General features: G+C 44.8%; 5 protein-coding genes across 5 annotated transcripts; 2 read left to right on the forward strand and 3 right to left on the reverse strand.

Annotated features, from left to right (window-relative positions):
* Positions 1 to 941: 941 nt before the first annotated feature.
* On the reverse strand, positions 942 to 2,544 carry GLAREA_05230 (MFS general substrate transporter; the record flags this gene model as incomplete). The annotated part of the gene is made up of 3 exons (XM_008078519.1): positions 942 to 1,916; positions 1,969 to 2,341; positions 2,393 to 2,544. The coding sequence occupies 3 exons, from the start codon at positions 2,542 to 2,544 to the stop codon at positions 942 to 944; spliced, it is 1,500 nt and encodes a 499-aa protein (XP_008076710.1).
* Positions 2,545 to 7,374: 4,830 nt separating this feature from the next.
* GLAREA_05231 (Zn2/Cys6 DNA-binding protein) lies at positions 7,375 to 8,829 on the forward strand (the record flags this gene model as incomplete). The annotated part of the gene is made up of 1 exon (XM_008078520.1): positions 7,375 to 8,829. The coding sequence occupies one exon, from the start codon at positions 7,375 to 7,377 to the stop codon at positions 8,827 to 8,829; it is 1,455 nt and encodes a 484-aa protein (XP_008076711.1).
* A 4,156-nt stretch (positions 8,830 to 12,985) lies between these two features.
* On the forward strand, positions 12,986 to 13,776 carry GLAREA_05232 (uncharacterized protein; the record flags this gene model as incomplete). Its single annotated transcript, XM_008078521.1, has 2 exons — positions 12,986 to 13,126; positions 13,198 to 13,776. 2 exons carry the CDS (start codon positions 12,986 to 12,988, stop codon positions 13,774 to 13,776), a joined length of 720 nt encoding a protein of 239 aa, XP_008076712.1.
* A 1,435-nt stretch (positions 13,777 to 15,211) lies between these two features.
* GLAREA_05233 (WD40 repeat-like protein) lies at positions 15,212 to 18,280 on the reverse strand (the record flags this gene model as incomplete). The annotated part of the gene is made up of 3 exons (XM_008078522.1): positions 15,212 to 15,942; positions 15,999 to 18,115; positions 18,162 to 18,280. The coding sequence occupies 3 exons, from the start codon at positions 18,278 to 18,280 to the stop codon at positions 15,212 to 15,214; spliced, it is 2,967 nt and encodes a 988-aa protein (XP_008076713.1).
* Positions 18,281 to 18,789: 509 nt separating this feature from the next.
* GLAREA_05234 (uncharacterized protein) lies at positions 18,790 to 19,287 on the reverse strand (the record flags this gene model as incomplete). The annotated part of the gene is made up of 1 exon (XM_008078523.1): positions 18,790 to 19,287. One exon carries the CDS (start codon positions 19,285 to 19,287, stop codon positions 18,790 to 18,792), a length of 498 nt encoding a protein of 165 aa, XP_008076714.1.
* Between the last annotated feature and the right edge of the window lie 624 nt (positions 19,288 to 19,911).

The raw sequence follows: 19,911 nt of genomic DNA on the forward strand, positions 1-19,911 counted from the left end.
CTCCTATTCTCACAGACGGTGACATGGTTTGTGTTTTTTGCAAGAAACATGCTGGATGTAAGGTGTGTTACGGACCGAAAGTGCGCGACGATGAGGTGAGACCTGGAGGCGGTTATAATCGTTAGAAACTAGCTCGTTGTGGATGAGATAGGTGATTCAGTAGAGCGTAACTAAAAATGATTTACTTAAAATAATTAACGAAATATGTGATAACGTTTCATATTGTTTTACTAACTATTGTGTTTCGAGTGCCACTGGTTAGGTCTCTGCTTCGTGTAAGTAAATGGTGGGTTTCGGGATAGATCATGGCCCAGTGCTTTGGATACGACATTTGCTGAGGATGGTCGACGAAATATCGTATTTCGTCTATTATTCTAGGTAAATCAAAACATGTAGTAAATGAAAATACGACATTTGCTCAAAATAGTTGACGAATTTGTATATTTCGTCTATTATTCTCGGTAAATTAAAAGAAGTAGTAAGCAATCTCTACGCGGACGCACTCAACTTCCTATTACGTCGCCTTCGCACACTCTCTACTTAAAAACTATGCTTTTATAATCAGTTATACTATTGCGATTTGTATTAAGGTAACGGTCGTATTTATTCTCGTAGGAAGAATAAATATAACCTAACTAGATTTAATCATCTCGTAGACCTCGGGATTAAGTACTATTATATTTAACGTTATTTAGGCCTAGGCGCCGTAGAATAGTTTTCATACATCCTCGTAGAGACAATTTATATTAGGCCGAGGAAGAGAAAAACCAGCTTACGAGTAATATCGATGAATTAGAAAATCTATATACTGAACATCATGGGTACAATGCATCTATTATTTATGAGAAGAAAACATCGCTGCACATAACAGCCTATACACCCTCATTTTCCAAGAACACACTCAAAAACTCCGTCTACTCCAAACATTCGAAAAGAAGAATTTACTGTCCACCAATTTGGTGCTTAGGGACTGGTCTGATCCAAGAAACAGCCAAATTGACACCAATAGAAATAGCACCAATGATCCAGATAACACGAGCGTAGTGAGTACCGTTATATCTGAAGATGATTGCGAAGATGATACCGCCGAGATTACCGGTTGCTCCAACTATGCCGGAGAGAATACCATTGGCAAATGGATGAACGTGAGGGACGACAGCGAAGTTGGCACCGTTTGATGCATCCATGAATACAGCGAGACCAGCGACAAGTCCGAACATGGTTGCTTCGTGGTGCGGGTTTGCGAGTCCAATGGCTAGCTCGAAACATCCCATGGCGACACCACAGAAGGTAATCCACAGTTTCTTTGCCCAAACTGATTTGGTGTACTTGTAAATGATATCTCCGACAACACCGCCCAAAGGTCTGAAGAAGACATTGAGGAGACCAAACATTGCCGCCCATCTTCCGGAACCGGTTTGACCGAGCTTTGGGAAGTTCTTGAGGTAGTAAGATCCGATGATGGAGTTGATAGCGAGTTCACCGCCGAAGGAACATGCGTAAGGTGCTGCTAAAGCCCATGTCTGAAGAGAAAACACGACACTCATGGCCTCTTTGAATGTAGGAGCTACGACTACTTCGCCTTTTGCGAGGTCGGCGGCCTTGAGGGAAGGAGCTTGGGCCTCGAGCTTCTGGCTGCTTTCGCTTTTCTCGTCAATTGCGAATTTCTCGTCAGAGCCCTTGATGGAGGGGCTTCGGGATGGATTCGTGGAAACATTTTGAGCGACAAGGGTTTGGAGTGCTTCGTGTCGTTGAGACCATTTTCCGGTTGGGGTGTCCTCGGCTGTGAAAAGGAGACCCATGGCGATGGCCGTGATAATGATGAATGGCACGATGAAGGCAACTCTCCATGCGACATGAGGGGTTAAACCTTGATTCTTGACAAGTGAGTCGAAGATAGCGGGCATAACAAAGTACTAATTTCTGGTGTTAGTAGTCATTCGCTTACAGTCAATAGGGGAAACATACAGTGATACCACCACCAGAGTTACCCCAACCACCTGCGAGAGCATTTGCAGTTCCGACAACGTTCTTGTCAAAGAATCCAGTACACCAGACCTGGCAAGGAACGAAAGAAGCACCAAGAACACCGATGAAGAATCGAAGAGCGATCAACCCTTTTGGTGTAGTGACGAGACCAGCCATAGCTGTAGGAATAGCACCTGCAAGTAAACATCCAATGAAGACATATCTAGGACCGAATCTATCACAGAGAGGCCCAGCTGCTGCGCGTACAACCAAGGTGCCGGTCAGGCCCATGATGTTGGAGTTGGCATAGTCGGCTTGGGTCATCTTAAGATCCTTTCTGATCGTGAGGTTTAGCAATGGTGGAAAAGCGTACCTTAGAGCAATCAGCATCATTCTAGACATAATGGGAAGTCAGGGAACTCACCAGGAAAGGAATGCCACCAAGAATCCGGACCAGGAGAAGAAAAATGTTCTGCCATATTTGTTGAGGGGATTGAGAATGGGAATTGAGCGCGCTTTCAGATTAAAAGGATTGACCTCTGGACTCTTCCAGAGATGAGATGCTTTGAAACCCATTTTCCAAGTTGAAGTTGTTGATTGTGGTGGGGTGGTTGTCCGACGCGTCGTCCTGGATGAGCTAAGCGAGATCAGGGGTAAAGCCGGGATGTCGAGAGAATGAGGCTGCTGAAGAAGAGAATGATTATAGATTGAAAGCGATTATGGTTTGATATATAGTCTCAAAGTATAGATCTGATACTATTGTTGGTGGTGTTGATCTCGAAGATCTCCTTGGATATCATCGATTTGAGATCCTTATCTCTTGGGACATGTCGAGGTTACCTTCTCCACGGCCCCAGATTCGCAATGGCGCATAATGCATGGGATATTTCTGGGCACCACGGACCCAGTTGTGAGCCGAGCGCTGGAATGCTCATTGGGAGCTGAGGTTCAACTCGTGGTATAAAGTTGATCTCAGTCCCACTTCCACGGAGATCTCAATACGCACCATGTGTTTTCTGAAAGGCGATGGAAACGACAACACCATACTATGGAATTTGACGGCTTTTGCCGTCATGCTCTAAGTATAGGATACGAAAAGGTAAGTCCGGGAGATGGTGTGGTCAAATTGAGACTTTATTGACAAAAGAGATACTCTGTGGACAACTTACAAACAGGCTTCGAAAATGCTGATAGGCGTTGATATAAGACATAGATCGACATAGACTCGATTATCTCTTGAAAATGAGACTATCCAAACTCGCAGCAGATAATGAGGCTATCCAGTGTCAGTGACCTGCCACCTAATCTCACAAGTATTCTTATCCCACCACCTTGCAAATAGAGTTTGAGTTTTTCTTAATTGCTCAAAACAATTGACGAAATGTGCCTATTTCGCCTATTGTTTTGACTAAAAATGGTGTTCCAACTCTCTCGAGGATAAGAAACTTGGCCTTTTGGGTAATTCCCAGATGAAGGGCGACCCAACAGCAAGTGTTGAAATTCGTGGTGTCTCATTCGCACACCCCACGCTTCTCGCTTCGCTGATAAGGAAAAAGTGCTGGTTCAGGGGGGAGACGCCATACACACCCTTGGCCAAGCACTTGGCAGGTATATTTGTATGTGTTTTTTGGAGGCTGAGGCTCGCTGGTCTCACCCAGGAGGACTTGGCTTTCTTATAGCTTTTCGGTTGGCGTTTGTTGCTTGTTGCGGAGAATCCGGAGATGTTGTGCTTCGGCTCTTATCGAAGTACTACGATAAGGTTATCAACACCAAGGAATGGCAAGAGATACGGTACTTAAGTTCACTTGGTTGATGTAGTCATCGTTATGAAGTTTTGGGATATTTGTGATCTTTGTACTTCGAAATAACCACATGTTATAGAGTTGAAGAGGTGTGTAATTCTGAGCTTACCCCTTTAGAAGATCTCAAACACTTTCGATGACTTTGAGACAAGATACACTGTCTTGATAAGCGAGATTTGACGTCTATTCTGGTCTTAAAGTCTTGGTCTCATTCTATAACACTCTTGAATTGACTAGAAGGTGGGCGGAGAAAATTTCCGCTCTTATCTTGTCTTGGATTGTTAAAATAATCTTTTCTGTTTGCTGGTGCCTTAGCGAGACCCCTGGTGGCGGGTGAAAGTGGCTGGTAATATATCATGTGATAAATCACGTGATACGCCCCCTTTTCTTCACTCCGGAGCAGTTGTCAACGCGGGCCTTCATGATTCCGATACTATATCTTCTCGCTCCTAACGCTATGTATGCTTATTGATTAATTGATTCATCCTCGCAACTCCAGCTGCTGTCAGTCAGATTATATGTAACGCACATCAGCACCGTATAAGAGCCAATACCATATCGGGCCGGACTTCGAGCTTTCAGCTAAACACTCAATCATTTGTGATTTGCTAAATGGTGGAGTGGTCGGCCTGTTGCTCGGTATAGGGCTGACGAGGTACGGGGTACAGAGGTACAGCAGGTTGAGATGAAAATAGCTTGTACTGAGTACATTGTAATATCGTCAAACCTGGACCAAAAGCTTTAGGCATCATTGCAGTTATCTCTTAATGAGAGTCTCTATATCAATGAGGTAACAACCGTATGATAACGCCAAGATTGCCTTCTTTAGCAATTATGCAAGCGTACTGGTTTGCAAAAATAATATTCGTATGCATGGCAATCCGAATGAGATTCAGATCCTCGCCGATCATTGACAATGGGAATTTCTGAAAAGTGTAAGTCAAAAACGGACATCTTTACATGGCTATTTTACGTTGTGGACCCAGGACGTGAATTACGATCGGATGCAGCGTTCCACTGGAGAAGAACGCTAGAAGCAAATTAGTCGTACAGACTCGTACTAATGTACCTGTACTTTATGACCCTAAGTTGTAGGCACATTAGGCTGCAAAGAAAGACAATGTAAGACTGCTGGTAAGGCCAAGAGAAATACTCACCGCAAATAGTCAGACGTTGCATATGTGCCTGTTTGTGTTACTGACAAGCCCGCTTCATATATTAAAAATTCTATGGTAAGCTCAAAAAACTGCAGCTCGCTGCTGACCCTGCAGCTCGATATTCGTCCGTTTTGGCTGCCGTTTAAAGTATTATCTTTGGACCAAATCCCACGGTGCGACTGAAAACGTGCACATATTCTGGCAACAACAGTGAACCGGCGGAGGATATTGCTTTTTTTCCAAGGCCCTGATAGGAAGGAGGTTGGGGACGTGACAAGCAATCCAGCATTCCACACCCGATATTCCAGTCTCCAAAATGATAAGATCTTCATACCCGGTGCAACATAAGACGTGATAAAGCGTGAGGGAAACGCAGTCCTGCAGTAGCGCTCCCTCTCTGTATTTATCTCCTACGAGCTGCCAAAGAAAGATGTAGGGTAACACGGCTCGAAACAGGGCGTCGGTAGCCCATATGGCTGCCACGTTTTCCCACGTCGGCGCGATTCCAAATTGACGGTTCTCGTTAGATTCGGGGTCGAACCAACCAGGAGAAACGAGGATACGCTTTTCCACGTTTTCTTAACGCGGTTGGGTTCAGATTGTGGAATAGTCTCCGTTAGGGAAAGGAGGAAACATCCGAAAAGCTTCGTTCACGTGATGGTTGTTAAGGTTACTGTGGCAACCATTTATAATGCTCAATAAGCTATTTACATGAGAAAACGGGATGGTTTTCAGTTATATGCGTGACCATACCGTTTGTAGTTACAGTTTAGAGGAGATGATGATAATATGGTAGCTAAAAAGCAGATTTAGTGCGATACTCATAATAATGTAAGTGAGAAAGTTGGCTATTTCCTTCGTTGCTACCTGGCATACCCATGAAGTTAGGACCCTTATTAGTCAATCGCTTGTATCCATTCAATCTTCCTGCCTCTGTGCGGATGCAATAAAGTCTCTTCTGTAGCGCCTCCACTACCCTATCCGAAAATATCAACATGAGACGATAAATGCCAGAAATTTTGTAATTGTTCTTCCCACGAGAGTAATTGAGCTACTTAATATACTACAAATAACCATAGTATAGCTGAGTATATCAAGATTGTAATGTTAAGTTCTACTTAAGATTGTGTTGATTATATATATTTGCGCAGCGCAAAAAGAAGGTCAATCAGAACTGCGTTGCATCTTGTTAGTGAAGCCGTGCTCCCGATCACTATTTACTGTCTCTTTAACCTCTTATTCCCGCATTGGACATCGAAACAGCTGAGCCGGCAAATGTTTTGAATACTGATATAACTGTGAACAGGAGCATAATAAACAGGCAGATAGTAAAGATAGTATTGTCTCCGTCGTGACATGGAGAGAACACCCTTCCAAGGTTCCATGTGGCTTCTAGCGCTGACCCCGCCGTCAAAGTGCATGGCGCCATCTCCCACTCAAGATGCCGCTATCTCGAACAAGGTAGAGACAGGGTTTCCACGTGTCGAACACGCAGACAGACACACGGAAAGCAGGGAGCGTATTCCTTTGGACCTAGCATCACCCAGTCCTTCCCAGTCAAAGCTTCTCTCCATGTGCGCGGCAGCCGGAGAGATTAAGTCGATAAGCATAAGGGCCAAGGGTACTGTCGATCGAGGGGTTTGGGAATGCGAAGCAAGCAGATAATCGTCTAATTCGAATACCATACTCTCTGCATATGTATGCGGTGTTGGAGTAGTTCGACGCAGATTAGAAGGTAAGCTGCTTGTAGAGTAGTACGAAAGAAACGGCCCACTTCCCGTAACAATGTCACAATCTTTATTTTGTAACGTTATACGAAGTAAGACAATAGGGACCGGAAGTCAGGTACCATATAGCGTATTCAAACTCCATGTGTCTTAACGAGTGTCTTGTCAAATAGCCTTTGGGTTTAATCCGAACTGGACGATGCACACCGAGCCTTCGAAATATGTGGTACTCGTACGGTCCGTAGTACGGCGTACCGGCGTTTTGCGGCGCGCACAGTGGCATAGCTGGTGGTGGGGTGGTGGGCTAAGCTGAAATGCCGACTTCTGACAGGCTGAAGCTGTCAGCTTACGGTGTTCCCCAATGACACTCCGTGTCAAAGCGGTCTTTTGACTTCCCAGCCATTTCACCAGTCAAGATGCCTCTCACGCAAATAAACGCCGTTCTGGCACGGAGATCCGTCAGACATCTCAACCTGGTGCAGAAACCATGATGCTGACATGGCGCCGTCGACCCTGGATTGGGACTGCAGCTGATGGTGGGGACCGTCTTGGAAATGAATAAGTAAAAGCGAATCTGCAGGAAGCTTTGTTCGCGATCGTCGGAACATTCTGCAGAGAAGGAGAAATCGCATCTACAGCTTCAAATCTGCCCTTCCGAACAGATCACGATCCAGCCTATTTTCTTACGCCCCACAGCTGAGTTCTCGAACAAAGTTCACGATGTCGGAACCAACACCCAGAAGCCGCAACAACGTTCGCAAGGCACCAAAGCTGAGAGCTTCGTGCGATGCTTGCAGCTCGGCGAAAGTCCGTTGCACTCAGACTAAGCCGTCATGTGCCAGATGTTCCAAACACGACGTACCATGTGTCTATGGTATCTCGAGGAGGTCGGGAAAGAGGAGCGCGGAGAGCTACCAGGCGATGAGAAAGAACGCCGAGATGGAGATGGAAATGTCAACTTCCCCTACAGAAATCGACATGGATTTCCTGGATGCTTCACTAAACCTCCATTCAACCGGCCAATCCACGCCAGCAACGTCTGTCAATGATCTAGAACTCAATCAGCCAACGCACATTACAGCAAACGGGCTCCCAACACCACCCATGGCCATGAACATGGACTTTCTGGACTCACCAACATCTTTTGAGTTCCCTGGGTCTCCCTCAACTGAATCGCTTGATTCGGCAAGCCATGACCAATACCGATCATCTCCAGATTCTTGCCCAGACCTTCCAGAATACATCAAACATCAACTGAAGGATTGGGCCTTTGACAACATGTTCATGACCAATCTGCTCCCAACTCCTCAGATCTCGCCAAAAACAATGGCCTGTCCTTCATTTTTTGACTTTGAGCAGCGAGACCCTCTCGTGGACGCTAGCTTGAACGACTATAACTTTTCGGCCCCAAATCCCGCGGATGAGGCGCCTAGTAGGTGTTTCAAACCTAGCTCGATCTACTCGCAAAGTCCAACAGAGTCGGATTACATGCCTTTTGGTACTGGGAGTGGAGACTTCTCAGATAATGTCATTCCCTCGATAGAGTGTGATAGCTACTTCGAGCACAAGCCAACTCCACAACCAAAACGTGTCCAATCAAGCCATGCAAACACAACAACATACGCATCACACCCTGGACAAGTTGCAGCTAGCACGCATACTTGCAGTTGCAACGAATCCATAATCACACACCTGTCCCTTACGCCAGATTCTCAAGATGCCAACAAGTCATATGACATGCGTCTTGCTCAACTCCAAGAGATTCTCAAGCTCGGTTCAGATGTCTTGAACTGCGCTTGCACTACAACTAATCCATCTATCCCTGTGTCCCTATCACTTCTTGCTGCCCGCATAGTCTCTATCCTAGAGTGTTTATGTCACAAGGCACGCGAAGATGTGTCTCGAGGCCAAGGACAAACAGTATCAAATGGCGACCGCTACTCCTTGGGCATGTATCAGATTGCCAAAGAGGACGAGCGCAGACTCAAGCAAGAGATGCTTGGTCTACAAATCAAGAAAGCCGAGCTTCTCGTTCTCTGCTCCAAAGAAGTAGCAGGGCGGTCAAACAGACAGATGGATACCCAAGCCATGGTCTCCGACAAGCTTTTCTCCTACCTCGGAGAACAAGTTGCAGAGGCCAAAAACGGGTGGGCTGCTCGAAACAACGATGCCTGATTTTTTTTATCCTTGTATAGACTGTAATATAGTACATAACGAGCCATGACTGGGAAATGAAGGCATTTCGGCTCTCAACTAAAAAGTTGCGGGAAAGACGAATTGTAAAATGGCGTTTAGAGGGTCGACTCTTGTCTTGAAGTAACTTGTATTCTCCTTAGTTGAGAATCTCACAACATGGACACTGGTCCGTTGTTATTGTCAAATACAAACAAATTATGCTTAAACCAACTTCTTATTGCATGCTCTTCTCATTTCCTTCGTGACATGTTCCTCTTCCCTATAATCTGAAAAGTGTCAGTCAATATCCTTTCCCTCTCCATGTATACTGGCAGAGCTTTTAATCACCTGGTTGGTCCCCCATAAGACCCTAATTCAGCATTCGTTGCAGCGGCGCGGTATTCCTCCATCGCATGTAAGAAAGATGCAAATTATCGGAACACCAGATCTGACATGACAAATGCTGCCCTTAAAGCGATTTCTGAACAGAGCTGAGTAGGTGACACCAAATGCTTTATATATTTAGAAATCGACTTGTGGTATATCCGTAGCGCGCGGACGAGTGTGTGGTCTTTCGTGCTACGGACGTAGCACAAGCAGAATCGCGTGGACCGAGGACGGTCACGTGAAATGTTGGTAGTATGGGATTCAAGGCCAAGACGATTGGACGGGGAGCAAATCTAGTTTTCAAAAATAAGGTTTTATGTAATAGTTGGAGATACGAGGGAGAGTGTGAGATGATAGCAGTGTAAATTGCTTAACCATGTAGTAAGGTGAGGCTGAAGTCTGGAAACCGATTTATTAAATTATTATACTTGCCGAAGGCTCTCTTAAGATGACTACCATTTAGAACGGAGTTTTACAATGCTTTGATTACTCAAACTAGTAGGGAAATCCATCACATTGTGTTCATGCAACTGAACTGAGATAAAATCCTGTTTCGGCTGTCAATTATCTTGTCCAATATCAAGTGCTTCAATGGGGTATTCTAGTCATATGAAATATTTTATTTACTATAACCTACCTAGGTGTTTACATAATATTCCGACCTGGTGATTTCTATAGGGAGATATATATGATCTGTTTGCATGCAGATAAGAATGGGAGAAGAGACAGAAAAAGCCCTTATCAAGAAAAGCCTTGCAAACACTGCGAGCGCCTCAAACAAAACGGCACATTGCAATATACACGGCCAAAGTTGAAAATGACTGATGGAAACCGTTGACTCCTGAATTTGTTGTTGTGATTTCGGTACCGTAAGAGAACCTTGGAAGTATGTTTGGTTGCAATATCATGAATGTGAATTCTCGTAGATGAGAACATGGGCAATTAGGGAGGGTCCTTTATAGCTAGACAGGGAAAATTATAGGAAAAATATATGGCTTGTACAATAAGAACCTGTGTCCCATTGTAACATTAAACGCTCTGTGGTATTAATTTCGGGCCATATTTACCTCGCATTGGTACTGCTACGGATTACTGAGGGTCAGTACAGATTCCCTGCTCTATAAGGTCACCACCAAAGTGCTGGCTCAATTCACGGCAGATTCTAGCTCCTGGATTATATCACACCATTTGTGTTTTGCTTCCAAATACTACTGACAACCTAAGATCCGTGCGATATCATCCCAGATATTGAGCTCTTCCAGTTACAGCTCCCCCATATGCTTTAAGCGTAGAACGCGGTAAGCTATTGCCTTCAAAGTCACAGATCTTCGCTTACTAGAACCAGAAATAACGAGGGATTTCGAGCTTCCGAGATACTTCGAAAAAGGGAGACTCTGCATCTGGTCGACAGCTACTCGAAATGAAACAGATCGGAACTACGCGAACATACGCGGAGCACAAACCTGCGTTACGCACTCGCTGAAACGATGCTGCTCTGATATCATAATTTGCAGAGGTCTCAGTGACGAGGTCGAAGATATCGTCAGTATGATGGACGAATCTACCACTTTAGAAGGGTATATTCAAAAGACTCAAGGTATAGACGAGCTCGCGGAGGATGAAATAAGTGGCAATCACCTAGCCGTAAATCTGAGGATAAATAACAAGTCCACTTCGAATAGAGCTTAAAGTCTCATTTACTTAAAACAGTTAACGAAACAATTATAATGTTCTAACTTAATCCACTAAATTACGATATTTCGCCAACTTGATCGAAGAACTATTCTGGTTCGACTGCCACTTATTTTGTCCTCCCCGAGACGAGGTGGTCTCAGCGCGGAAAGAGGCAAAGCGGGAGGCTTACAAGCAGTGAACTTCCTGAATGTGATATGTAGTCCAATACCTAAAACAAGTAGATCTTGGATGATACTTACGGGTGGTTGGGAAATCACAAGAGATACAGTTGGTCACAACTGCGTACAGGAGTTTGCCGAATAGGTCTGAGTGGTGTGCTTCTTATAAAATCCTACTCCTTGTCTATTTCTCCCATCTGCCCAAAGACTTGTCGCATAGAGGAGAGACCGTAGGATCGCTCAACTGGTCGCTCGAGCAAGCACGGGCAGAGGCTTTCAAGGAGTATAGTCAAGGGCCAAAACCAAATTAGCCGCGTGTTTGGGCATACAAGAAAGAGGGAAGTTTTTGGACCGGGTTCTTGGGCAAGATCCTAGACAAGACTCCGGCCGATAGTATATAGCGAAAACAACTATATTATTGAATTCCATGCAGCTCTTAGTTAGCTGAGCCCCCCTACTCCTGGTATAGGCTCTCGTAACAATCACAACATTCAATCTGCAATTGTTAACAAAGTACTTGTGCAGTATCCAGAGGTGCAGAGTCCTGGTCAAGCCAATAGTCTTTGGCATGCCCTGCCCCTGAGTGACGATGTTCAAGCGAGCATGAGGCAGAGGGGCTCGCTTACATGCATGTTTACAGAGTTATTCATATGAATACATAGTGAAGAAACCTCAGCTAATATGCGGCTTACGGCCTCGTTTACTTTCATATATTAATTTAAGATCAGTATCGTACATCACAAAAAATACGTATCCGCCTAGCGGTAGCTCATCTCCTCTATGAGGCTTAAAATATTCTAAGCTGCTAGACGGTCTAAGTCAGACTGTCAGACTTGAGGTGCTCCTTCAGAATCAAATGATGGGCTCTGGGGCGGATCCTACATTCTGTCTCTTCATGTAAACTAGACCCCGCTAATATGGCACTTTACTTTGAGCCAAAAAGAGGCTATGCCTACCTGCTGGCCCACATTGGAAACTCGGGGCGTCTAAGGGCCAATTGCTATGACTAAGAGCTAGCTGATTGATACTCTCAACCAGCATAGATTGATTTTGCGACAACTACTACGCGGGTTATCCTGTTCTTTAATATCCTACAGAATGTCAGAATTTACACTTGCAGGATTCTGGAATGTTCACGCTCTAGTCATAGCCAAAAGTGTATATGCAAATTGCGCTAGAGCTGCACACAACACTTTAGAAACACGCCATTTTCTGAGGCCTCGTGACACCACCTAGGAAACACCGAGTAACAATTTGCCTTACATGCAATTAAACCGAGCCAATCATAAGCAACTAATGACAACTTGAGGCTATCTTTTACGTTAAGAATGGGGCTACGGTTGAAGGTGCTGAGCCCCATATAATCGTTAAAATAGAATGTGTAAAATACTCCTCTGGACGAGGCTGGATTTCCACACTTACATCATGCATAAAGACTTTTGTCTCTTCTCATTCCAAGCAGTAAATAAAAAATAGCACGTTCTGTCCCTCGTCCTCTCAGTATCCGCTAGACATGTTCCTAACTACTTTTCTTATTTCTCTGCTTGCCTTCTGGCCTCAAGCTTCAAATTCTTACCATATTTTAGACTTTGTATACGGAAGTAGGCCACGGGCTGCATACCTTGGCGGATGGGCCATGGGACTCCCAGGTGGAACAACTTGTCCGAACTTCGCGCCAAATGCATGTCCGTACACATCAGGTTTCGGAGGTCAAGCTTGCTGCCCTGTGAAGTCAATCAATGGTGTTTCGGCAATACTATATCAGCATACTATTGCTGCCCCACCAGTTATTTTTCCATTTGTCTATCCAAGTTGCTTAGAAGTGGAGTCAATAACTATACCGCTAACACTAGAGCTACAATAGACGATGACTGTTCATCTGCAGTTCAAAGTGTTCCTGTATGTGCGCAAGGACCATGTTTAGCTTGAATTGGTTTTCCGAAAACATATGCTGTCCAGCTGGAAACAAAGCACTCCTCTCTTCAAGAGGGCTTGGTGAAGAAGGTTTATGCGTCCCAGAAGATCAGCCGGCGCCTCAGTCTCAGATTGCGAAAACTGTATGTATTTTCCGTTTCTATTCAAGAATATTCGATGGTACGAAGCATTGATTTGACTGACTTCATCTCAGGTTCCTCAAAACGGAGTTGGTCCCGCCCCCATCATTCAAAGCACGACAATGCTCCCAGTCTCAAGGTCCCAGATCGTAATCACCCAGAGCGCACTTAAAAATCCTACTCAGCCATCTGTCATCGCCGGAAATTCATTAACTTTCTCTACCGTCATCGCCACGACTATTGCCCCTATAATAGTACCCCCTACGACTACTGTTCCCAGTAATAATCCAGTCACATTTGCGAATCCTAGTCCCACAGTTACCCCATCAGCTACGGGAACCCCCTCTTCAGGTCCGCCACTCTCGAAAGTGTTACCTGGCAGCATTATAGGTGGTCTCATTCCTTCAACATTGCTATACCTCCTATACAATTCCTGCAGTCAGAGTCAGGATAGTTGTTCTCCATCAGTGCCGTTCACGAGGAAAGGAGATAACGGGTCCGGAAGTGCTCTGACGTACGGTGGTGGACAAACCAATAACACATACAATTTTCCGGGTAGCATGCCAGAAACTAGGGGATCCAGTTGGGGGCAGCCGGATGAGATTGTTCCTATTTTGCCCCCCGCCTGCGAGGATCAACTCAATGAAAAGTAGCGAAGTTGGAAGATTGATGAGTAAGGACAAGATGGTGCGATATAGTAAAATAATGAACAAGATTCATTGTTGGAAAGTCTGGAGTCGAGACGCTGGGAGAGAAATACGCGGAGAACAAGGAGTAATCTTGTAGTTAGACGGATTGAAAGGTGAATTGCTTTAAAATATAATTTCTCCTCCCATGACACTGATGGACTCTTTGATCCCTAAATTTGGCGATATGCTCAGCATTTAACAAAGATCTTCCTATCCACGAGCACACACGTATAGGAACTCATTTTTTCCATCATCATGAGTTCAGGACAGCTAATAAACAGCTTTGGATGCGGAGAAGATCTCTGAGATCCTCTAGGTTGATTAAGCGAGCACCTGAAATACGAGAAGGATAAGAAGGTTGATGAGGGAAAGTGAAATGGGCTGCGAGGGATTTTGTATGTCCATTTAGGACAAATAAGGTCTGATGAGATAACATTTAATTGATTGGTGTTCTCGGGCATCTGTTACTAAAAGAGTGGAACAATTTCAAATAAATATTTTTTGTTAAACCGACTCATTCTAATTCGCAAAGCCGATAAGAAGTGATATCTATCTGTTACGAATTTGAATTTGAAAATATGGACTATTCTTGAATAAAGTAGGTTATACAATAGTAGGCCGAGTTGGATAGTGTTCTACCGATCCCAGAGAAGCTAATAAGTGGCACTGGGTAGAGGTTAATGTAAAGACTCCTAATAGACAAAATAAGGAGTAGTCGAAGTACGGTATTTCTTCGATTAAGGTAACGAAATATCGTTATTTAGCGGATTAACTTAAAGCAATATGAGATAATAGTCGGGTAGAGCCCTCCTATTGCGTGTCCTATAGGGGGATTAACGACTATTATTCCGTCAATTATTTTAAGTAAATGAGACTTCTTAAACGCTCTTCTAACTCGACTTATTTAGTCCGGAAACCAATAGGCAGGTAACTGACACTTATTTTGTCCTCTAAGGGAAAGGTTTGTACCGTAGTCTTGAGCTCTCTAGCGACTAGGCATGTGACTACTGAACTACTACAGCCTTTTATTACTTAGTACTTATAAAAGACACGTCGCTAGTCCGAGGTATAAGTATTAAGAACACTACCTACTAGTGCATTAATATACAAACATATACTGCTAGTTTATTAACTAATTCAGAAACACTTATCATTCAGGCAAGCTTACTCAACTGCACTGTTGTAGTCTCAGAAACAATGCTAATTATCAATGCATTGCTACCCATAATCCATAAAGGTTCAGCCACGAAGGCGGTATCATGCTTAAGCTATCCTCCCACGTTGTCCAAACCAAATCCGTCCAATCCAAACACCCATGAAAATGCCCCCTCCATGATCAAAATTCCCAAGAAACGCTATCTCAACCAAAAATGCATCCTATTCCATATCCTTGCCTCCCTTAAAAGAATTTCCCAGTAATGCCTCCAAGTAACATATTCCGTTTCTGCCGACTAACAAATTTATTGACGTCTTCTGCCCAGCCTTGGCTATTTTCTAACATCTGGTCCGTCGAATCGCCAATGATATTCAGCCTCTCTGTTCTTTCGTTAAGCTGTCTAGTCATGTAATCACCCCAACCCTCTTGAGCAGGAGCAGTGCCCGCTCGACTAGAACCACCCGAGCGAGCGAGACGGTCTTCTTCGGCAGCGAGTGCCATCATACGCTTGCTTGGTGGACGATCTGGACCACCGATGAGAAGATCGAGGTCAATGGGCGAGACGTACTGCGTGCCTGATATCCACTGCATATTCGAGATTGTTGGTCGAGGTGGAATTGTGACTTTGGGGTTGAAGAGGTGGTCATGAGATTTGGGAAGTGGTTCGCCGGTTCCCCAAACGTTGAGCATTGCGAGTTCTGAAGGGCCTGTCCAGCCAAATACACATCCTGATGGGGTGACAATGGAGGATCCTAAACGGCTTTTATCCAGTTTATCAACTTTCGACGCAGCAATTTCTTTTAGGGCGGGAATTGAATAGGCATGAATCGAGCGGTCAGCAAAGACACCAACAAGAGCGAAACCATGTCCATCAAACTCCGTGACGCAAGCTGATTCGCACAAAAAATCATCGAAGCTCTTTGAAGCTCCTCTGGCAGATGCTGGCTTGAATATCTTCGCTTCTTTTTGGGAGGCTTAAAAGACATTAGTCTCATAAGCTCATTACTCAATTCGGAATATTGTGACTTACCAACGACCAATGTTCCATGTGTCTGTATACCATCTCTCAGCGACCCCACGGTTGCTCCAGTTGCAGCAGCGCGATTGCCAGTACTCGACACGATTGGAGAAATAGAGACGATTTTGCCATCCAATGACGTGACACCAGCGAACTGTGCTGTATATGCGCCCTTTGCATCTGGAATAATCTTGAATGTAGCAACCTTTCCCAGATTCGTCCCTACAAAACAAGCGATACTCGAGTAGTTGTCCCCCTCTAAAGTCATTACGCCAAACTCGAGAATTACTGGCCAATCTGGTCGTGATGTGGTGTGAGAACTTCCCTTTCTCATGAAACTACTTCTCTTTTCCGCCTTTCCAAAATCGTTCACTGAGCCCGTGAAGATAATTGACGGACCTCGCATATCGATGAGGGAAAAGACACCACCTTCAGATCCAACGCCCACAAACCCCATGTCGGAAACGCCGAGCGCATGAATAGGCCCTTGAGCCAAATCATACAAAACGTAGGGCTGTAAACCTTCCTTGAGAGCTGGCTCGGCACGTATAGAGATATCTGTGAGGCCGCCTGAAACAACGTCAAGGTCTTGTGATAACTCCTGACCAACGCGTTTGTTCCCTCCCCATCGATACAAAACCACTTCTCCGCGTGAAGTGCCAACAGCTAATTCTCCGGTCTGAAGACCCATACTCATCATAGTAATATTTATGTCCTCGTATCGATTTAGTGATCTGGCAAGGTCGACTTGACATGTTGTGCTATTTTCAAGCTCATCACCATGTCCTGCATCCCATATTCTCACGGTACCATCTCCGTGAGCCATGAGGACTATATTACGAGATTCCTTCTTTCTTAATGATTTCACACTTTCAGCTCCACCTTTTAGTATTCGTGTTCCTCGCTGCCTGCTTTCAACCATACCCAGCCATCTCCCACGGTCCAGAGGAGCAACCGCAATAGTCGTGACAAAGGGATGAACGAACGTCAAAGAGGGAGGAAGCATATTTGTAGGTGAGATTGGATAACCACTAGGAAAGCTCAAGGTGATAAGTTCTCCAGAAGTTAGAACGGCAATTATAGCGATAGGATCTTGGTTTCCGGCGAAATGAGGAGACGTCCTTGGAATGAGACAGAAATTGACCACTTCTGCACCAAGTGGTGTAGGTAGAAAATGTTGCTTTTTAGCCTCGAAGTGATCGCTAAGAACCTGCCATGATGATGTCGCATAAACCGGGGTCTGACCCAGCTCCATGAAAGTCAATCCTTTTTGTGGTGATATTTTGCTAGATCCACCAGCAATTAAGATACCAGTATCATCCGGATTCTCTCTACAACACCAAGCAATCTTCACAAATGGCTCCTTGAAATTAAATGCTCCAGGATCTTTTGAGACGTTTCCAGGTTTGTCAACGTTTGTATCTGTCAAGGTCCTAGCCATGACAACCCTGCCGTCCTTTGAATCCCAGAATACCAAACTCTCGTCGTCAAAAGCGCCAGCAACGAAAGTACCAGTGGGGTGCCACAAGACTTGCGTGAGCTTTGGCTTCCTCACGGTTCCAATACTTTGCGAGTCTGTATTACCACCTGGAGCTCCTGCAGGTACAGTGTACTCAAAATACCTAATTGGCTTGGCTTGTTTAAAGGAATAGATAACCACACCCTCCGTATATCCGATCAACAACTGTCCAATATCTCTGGGATGAAGCTGCATGGAGACTACCGGCAATAACCTCGATTTGGGGCTCCTCTCTTTCCAGAAATTTGGTAGTCGCAAAGGTGCAATCTTTTCCGATGCAAGATCGTAACAAATAACATCTCCGTTCTGTAACCCAAGCAGTGCCCAATCCAGCATAGGATCCGTAACCATAGTTGTAACCACACCCGGCGGATTGAAGCTCGTGACCTTCTTCGCAGATGCGAGATCCCATATTATGAGTTCGTTCTTGGAGTCTAAGGAAATGATTCGGTCGGCCACGAATTGGAGTTCTTTGACAGATGCGCGACGGGGGAGTTGAAGGGTTGCTTGGACGCGCCCTTGACCATAAATGTAGATTTGGCCGCTGCCAAAGGGGGATTCATTCGTACCGACCGCTAAAAGAGATTGAATTGGGTCATATGCGAGACATCTAGTTATACGTTAGCAGATGCTGGCAATGCACCTGAGTAACTGACCCAATTTGAGAGTTAATGCCAAATCGCGCGCGATCATCGGGAGAGAATAGACCTGAAACGATACCAGCAGATAAATCGTTTTGTATACCAGCTTGCTTTCCTCGCAGAAAACCTGCCATACTTGCGATTTGGGTGGTTTACAAGACAGGTTGCAGAGTTGACGAAGGATGTCAGGTATGGAGGGGCTGTACGAACAATCTCAGGTACGGCGTATGCGAGGACAAAGCCTTGGACCTCGTCACTAGTGGGGCGTCGAGTATCTTGCCATCAACGGATTTAGTAAGACAAAGCTGATTCAACAGTAATCTTACTATTTGTTATTCATAATTTAATCACACTTGGTCTTTTGCCATTATTCTCGTCTTCGTAAGGGTTATTAACATTGGCCGAAACTAAGTAGAACTGGCGGGCAGTACAATAGCAAGCTGGTGCAGTAGCGGCGGGGTAGTATGTAAATAGCTCGTAGTGAATGAAATGAGTGCTCGCGGAAACACGATAATAACTAGACCATTTTGAGACATTGCCGTTCATTTCGTCTTTCATTCTCCGTAAGTTAAACGTGTTATGTGATTAAAATGTCCTCTTGAAGCACTTTATGCTATCCACCATAAACCGATTCCTCAAACTTTCACGGTAGCTCATAAACTTCAGACTTTTCTCGATCAAGATGTTGACCCTGCTGGAAATCCGCTCCCCAAATCGCCTCGAACTTGGACAAGATATGATCTTTTCGCATATTCGCCTGCATCTTCCTAAGATAGCGGATGGTTTTTTCCGATTCCTTCATTGAGTTCCAAGACTCTTCCGTTCCTTCCATCTTGTAATTCTCTCTAAATCCCTCTAGAATTTCCTTAACCTCTGGAAGGGGCTGCTCATCTGGCAGTGACGGCCTTTCGAGCTCCTGGATGGAACGTTCAGCCCTACGCAGGTCGCAGGCATAACAGCGGGGTATGTCTCGATTGATATCATGGTTTATATCTTCGAAGTGATATTTCTTGTTATCGAATTGCGGCGGTTTAATAAAGTTATGAGTGAAACAATGACCACATGCTGCTTGAGAACACCCAGCAGCAGAGTAGACACCTTCCTCAAAAACACACAGAGTTATTTCTGCAAGTTTTCCCATGTTGCTTTTGTCGTATTTGAGAGCAAGTGTTGTTTAGTGTAGAAGTGTAGGGAAAAGGCTGATATGGGCGGAATTCGTACGCGGTCATGGGCAGTAGAGGCAACGAGAAGTGCAAAGTTAAGTATGAAGACGATGGCTCACCGCAGTTGATTTCCTAGTATATATAAGAACAGGAGAAGCAAGGTAACAAATAAATGAACACCGGGTGACCAAAGTAAAAAGTATAAGCGGACCTCAGACACCAGACAAATCTGCCAACTGAGTTCAAGTTACGCGCGCATCCCGGATATCAGACAGAAACCATAACTTGGTCCCCAACTAGACCGCTAGATCCAGCGTCAGAAGGGATAGGACGCTCCGCAACGAATAAGAAACGGATAAAGTCTTTCTTGTCGCGACAATTGAAACACGTATGCTAAGGGGAGTATGAAGCAGAGCGCGCTTGCGCAAAGACAGCTCTCAAAAGCAGGAATATAACCTTCCAACTCCCCATCACAAGACCGTCTCCTCCAGAATAAAACCCATAACCAACACTCAACCGTCTCTCAAAACCCCCAGTCCCATCAAACCCCAATCAAAATCGCATATGTCCCGCTGTATAAATATTTCTCCAAACCCAACGCG

Source organism: Glarea lozoyensis, assembly GCF_000409485.1.
Source record: "Glarea lozoyensis ATCC 20868 chromosome Unknown GLAREA10, whole genome shotgun sequence".
In the NCBI taxonomy this organism is placed as follows: Eukaryota; Fungi; Ascomycota; class Leotiomycetes; order Helotiales; family Helotiaceae; genus Glarea; species Glarea lozoyensis.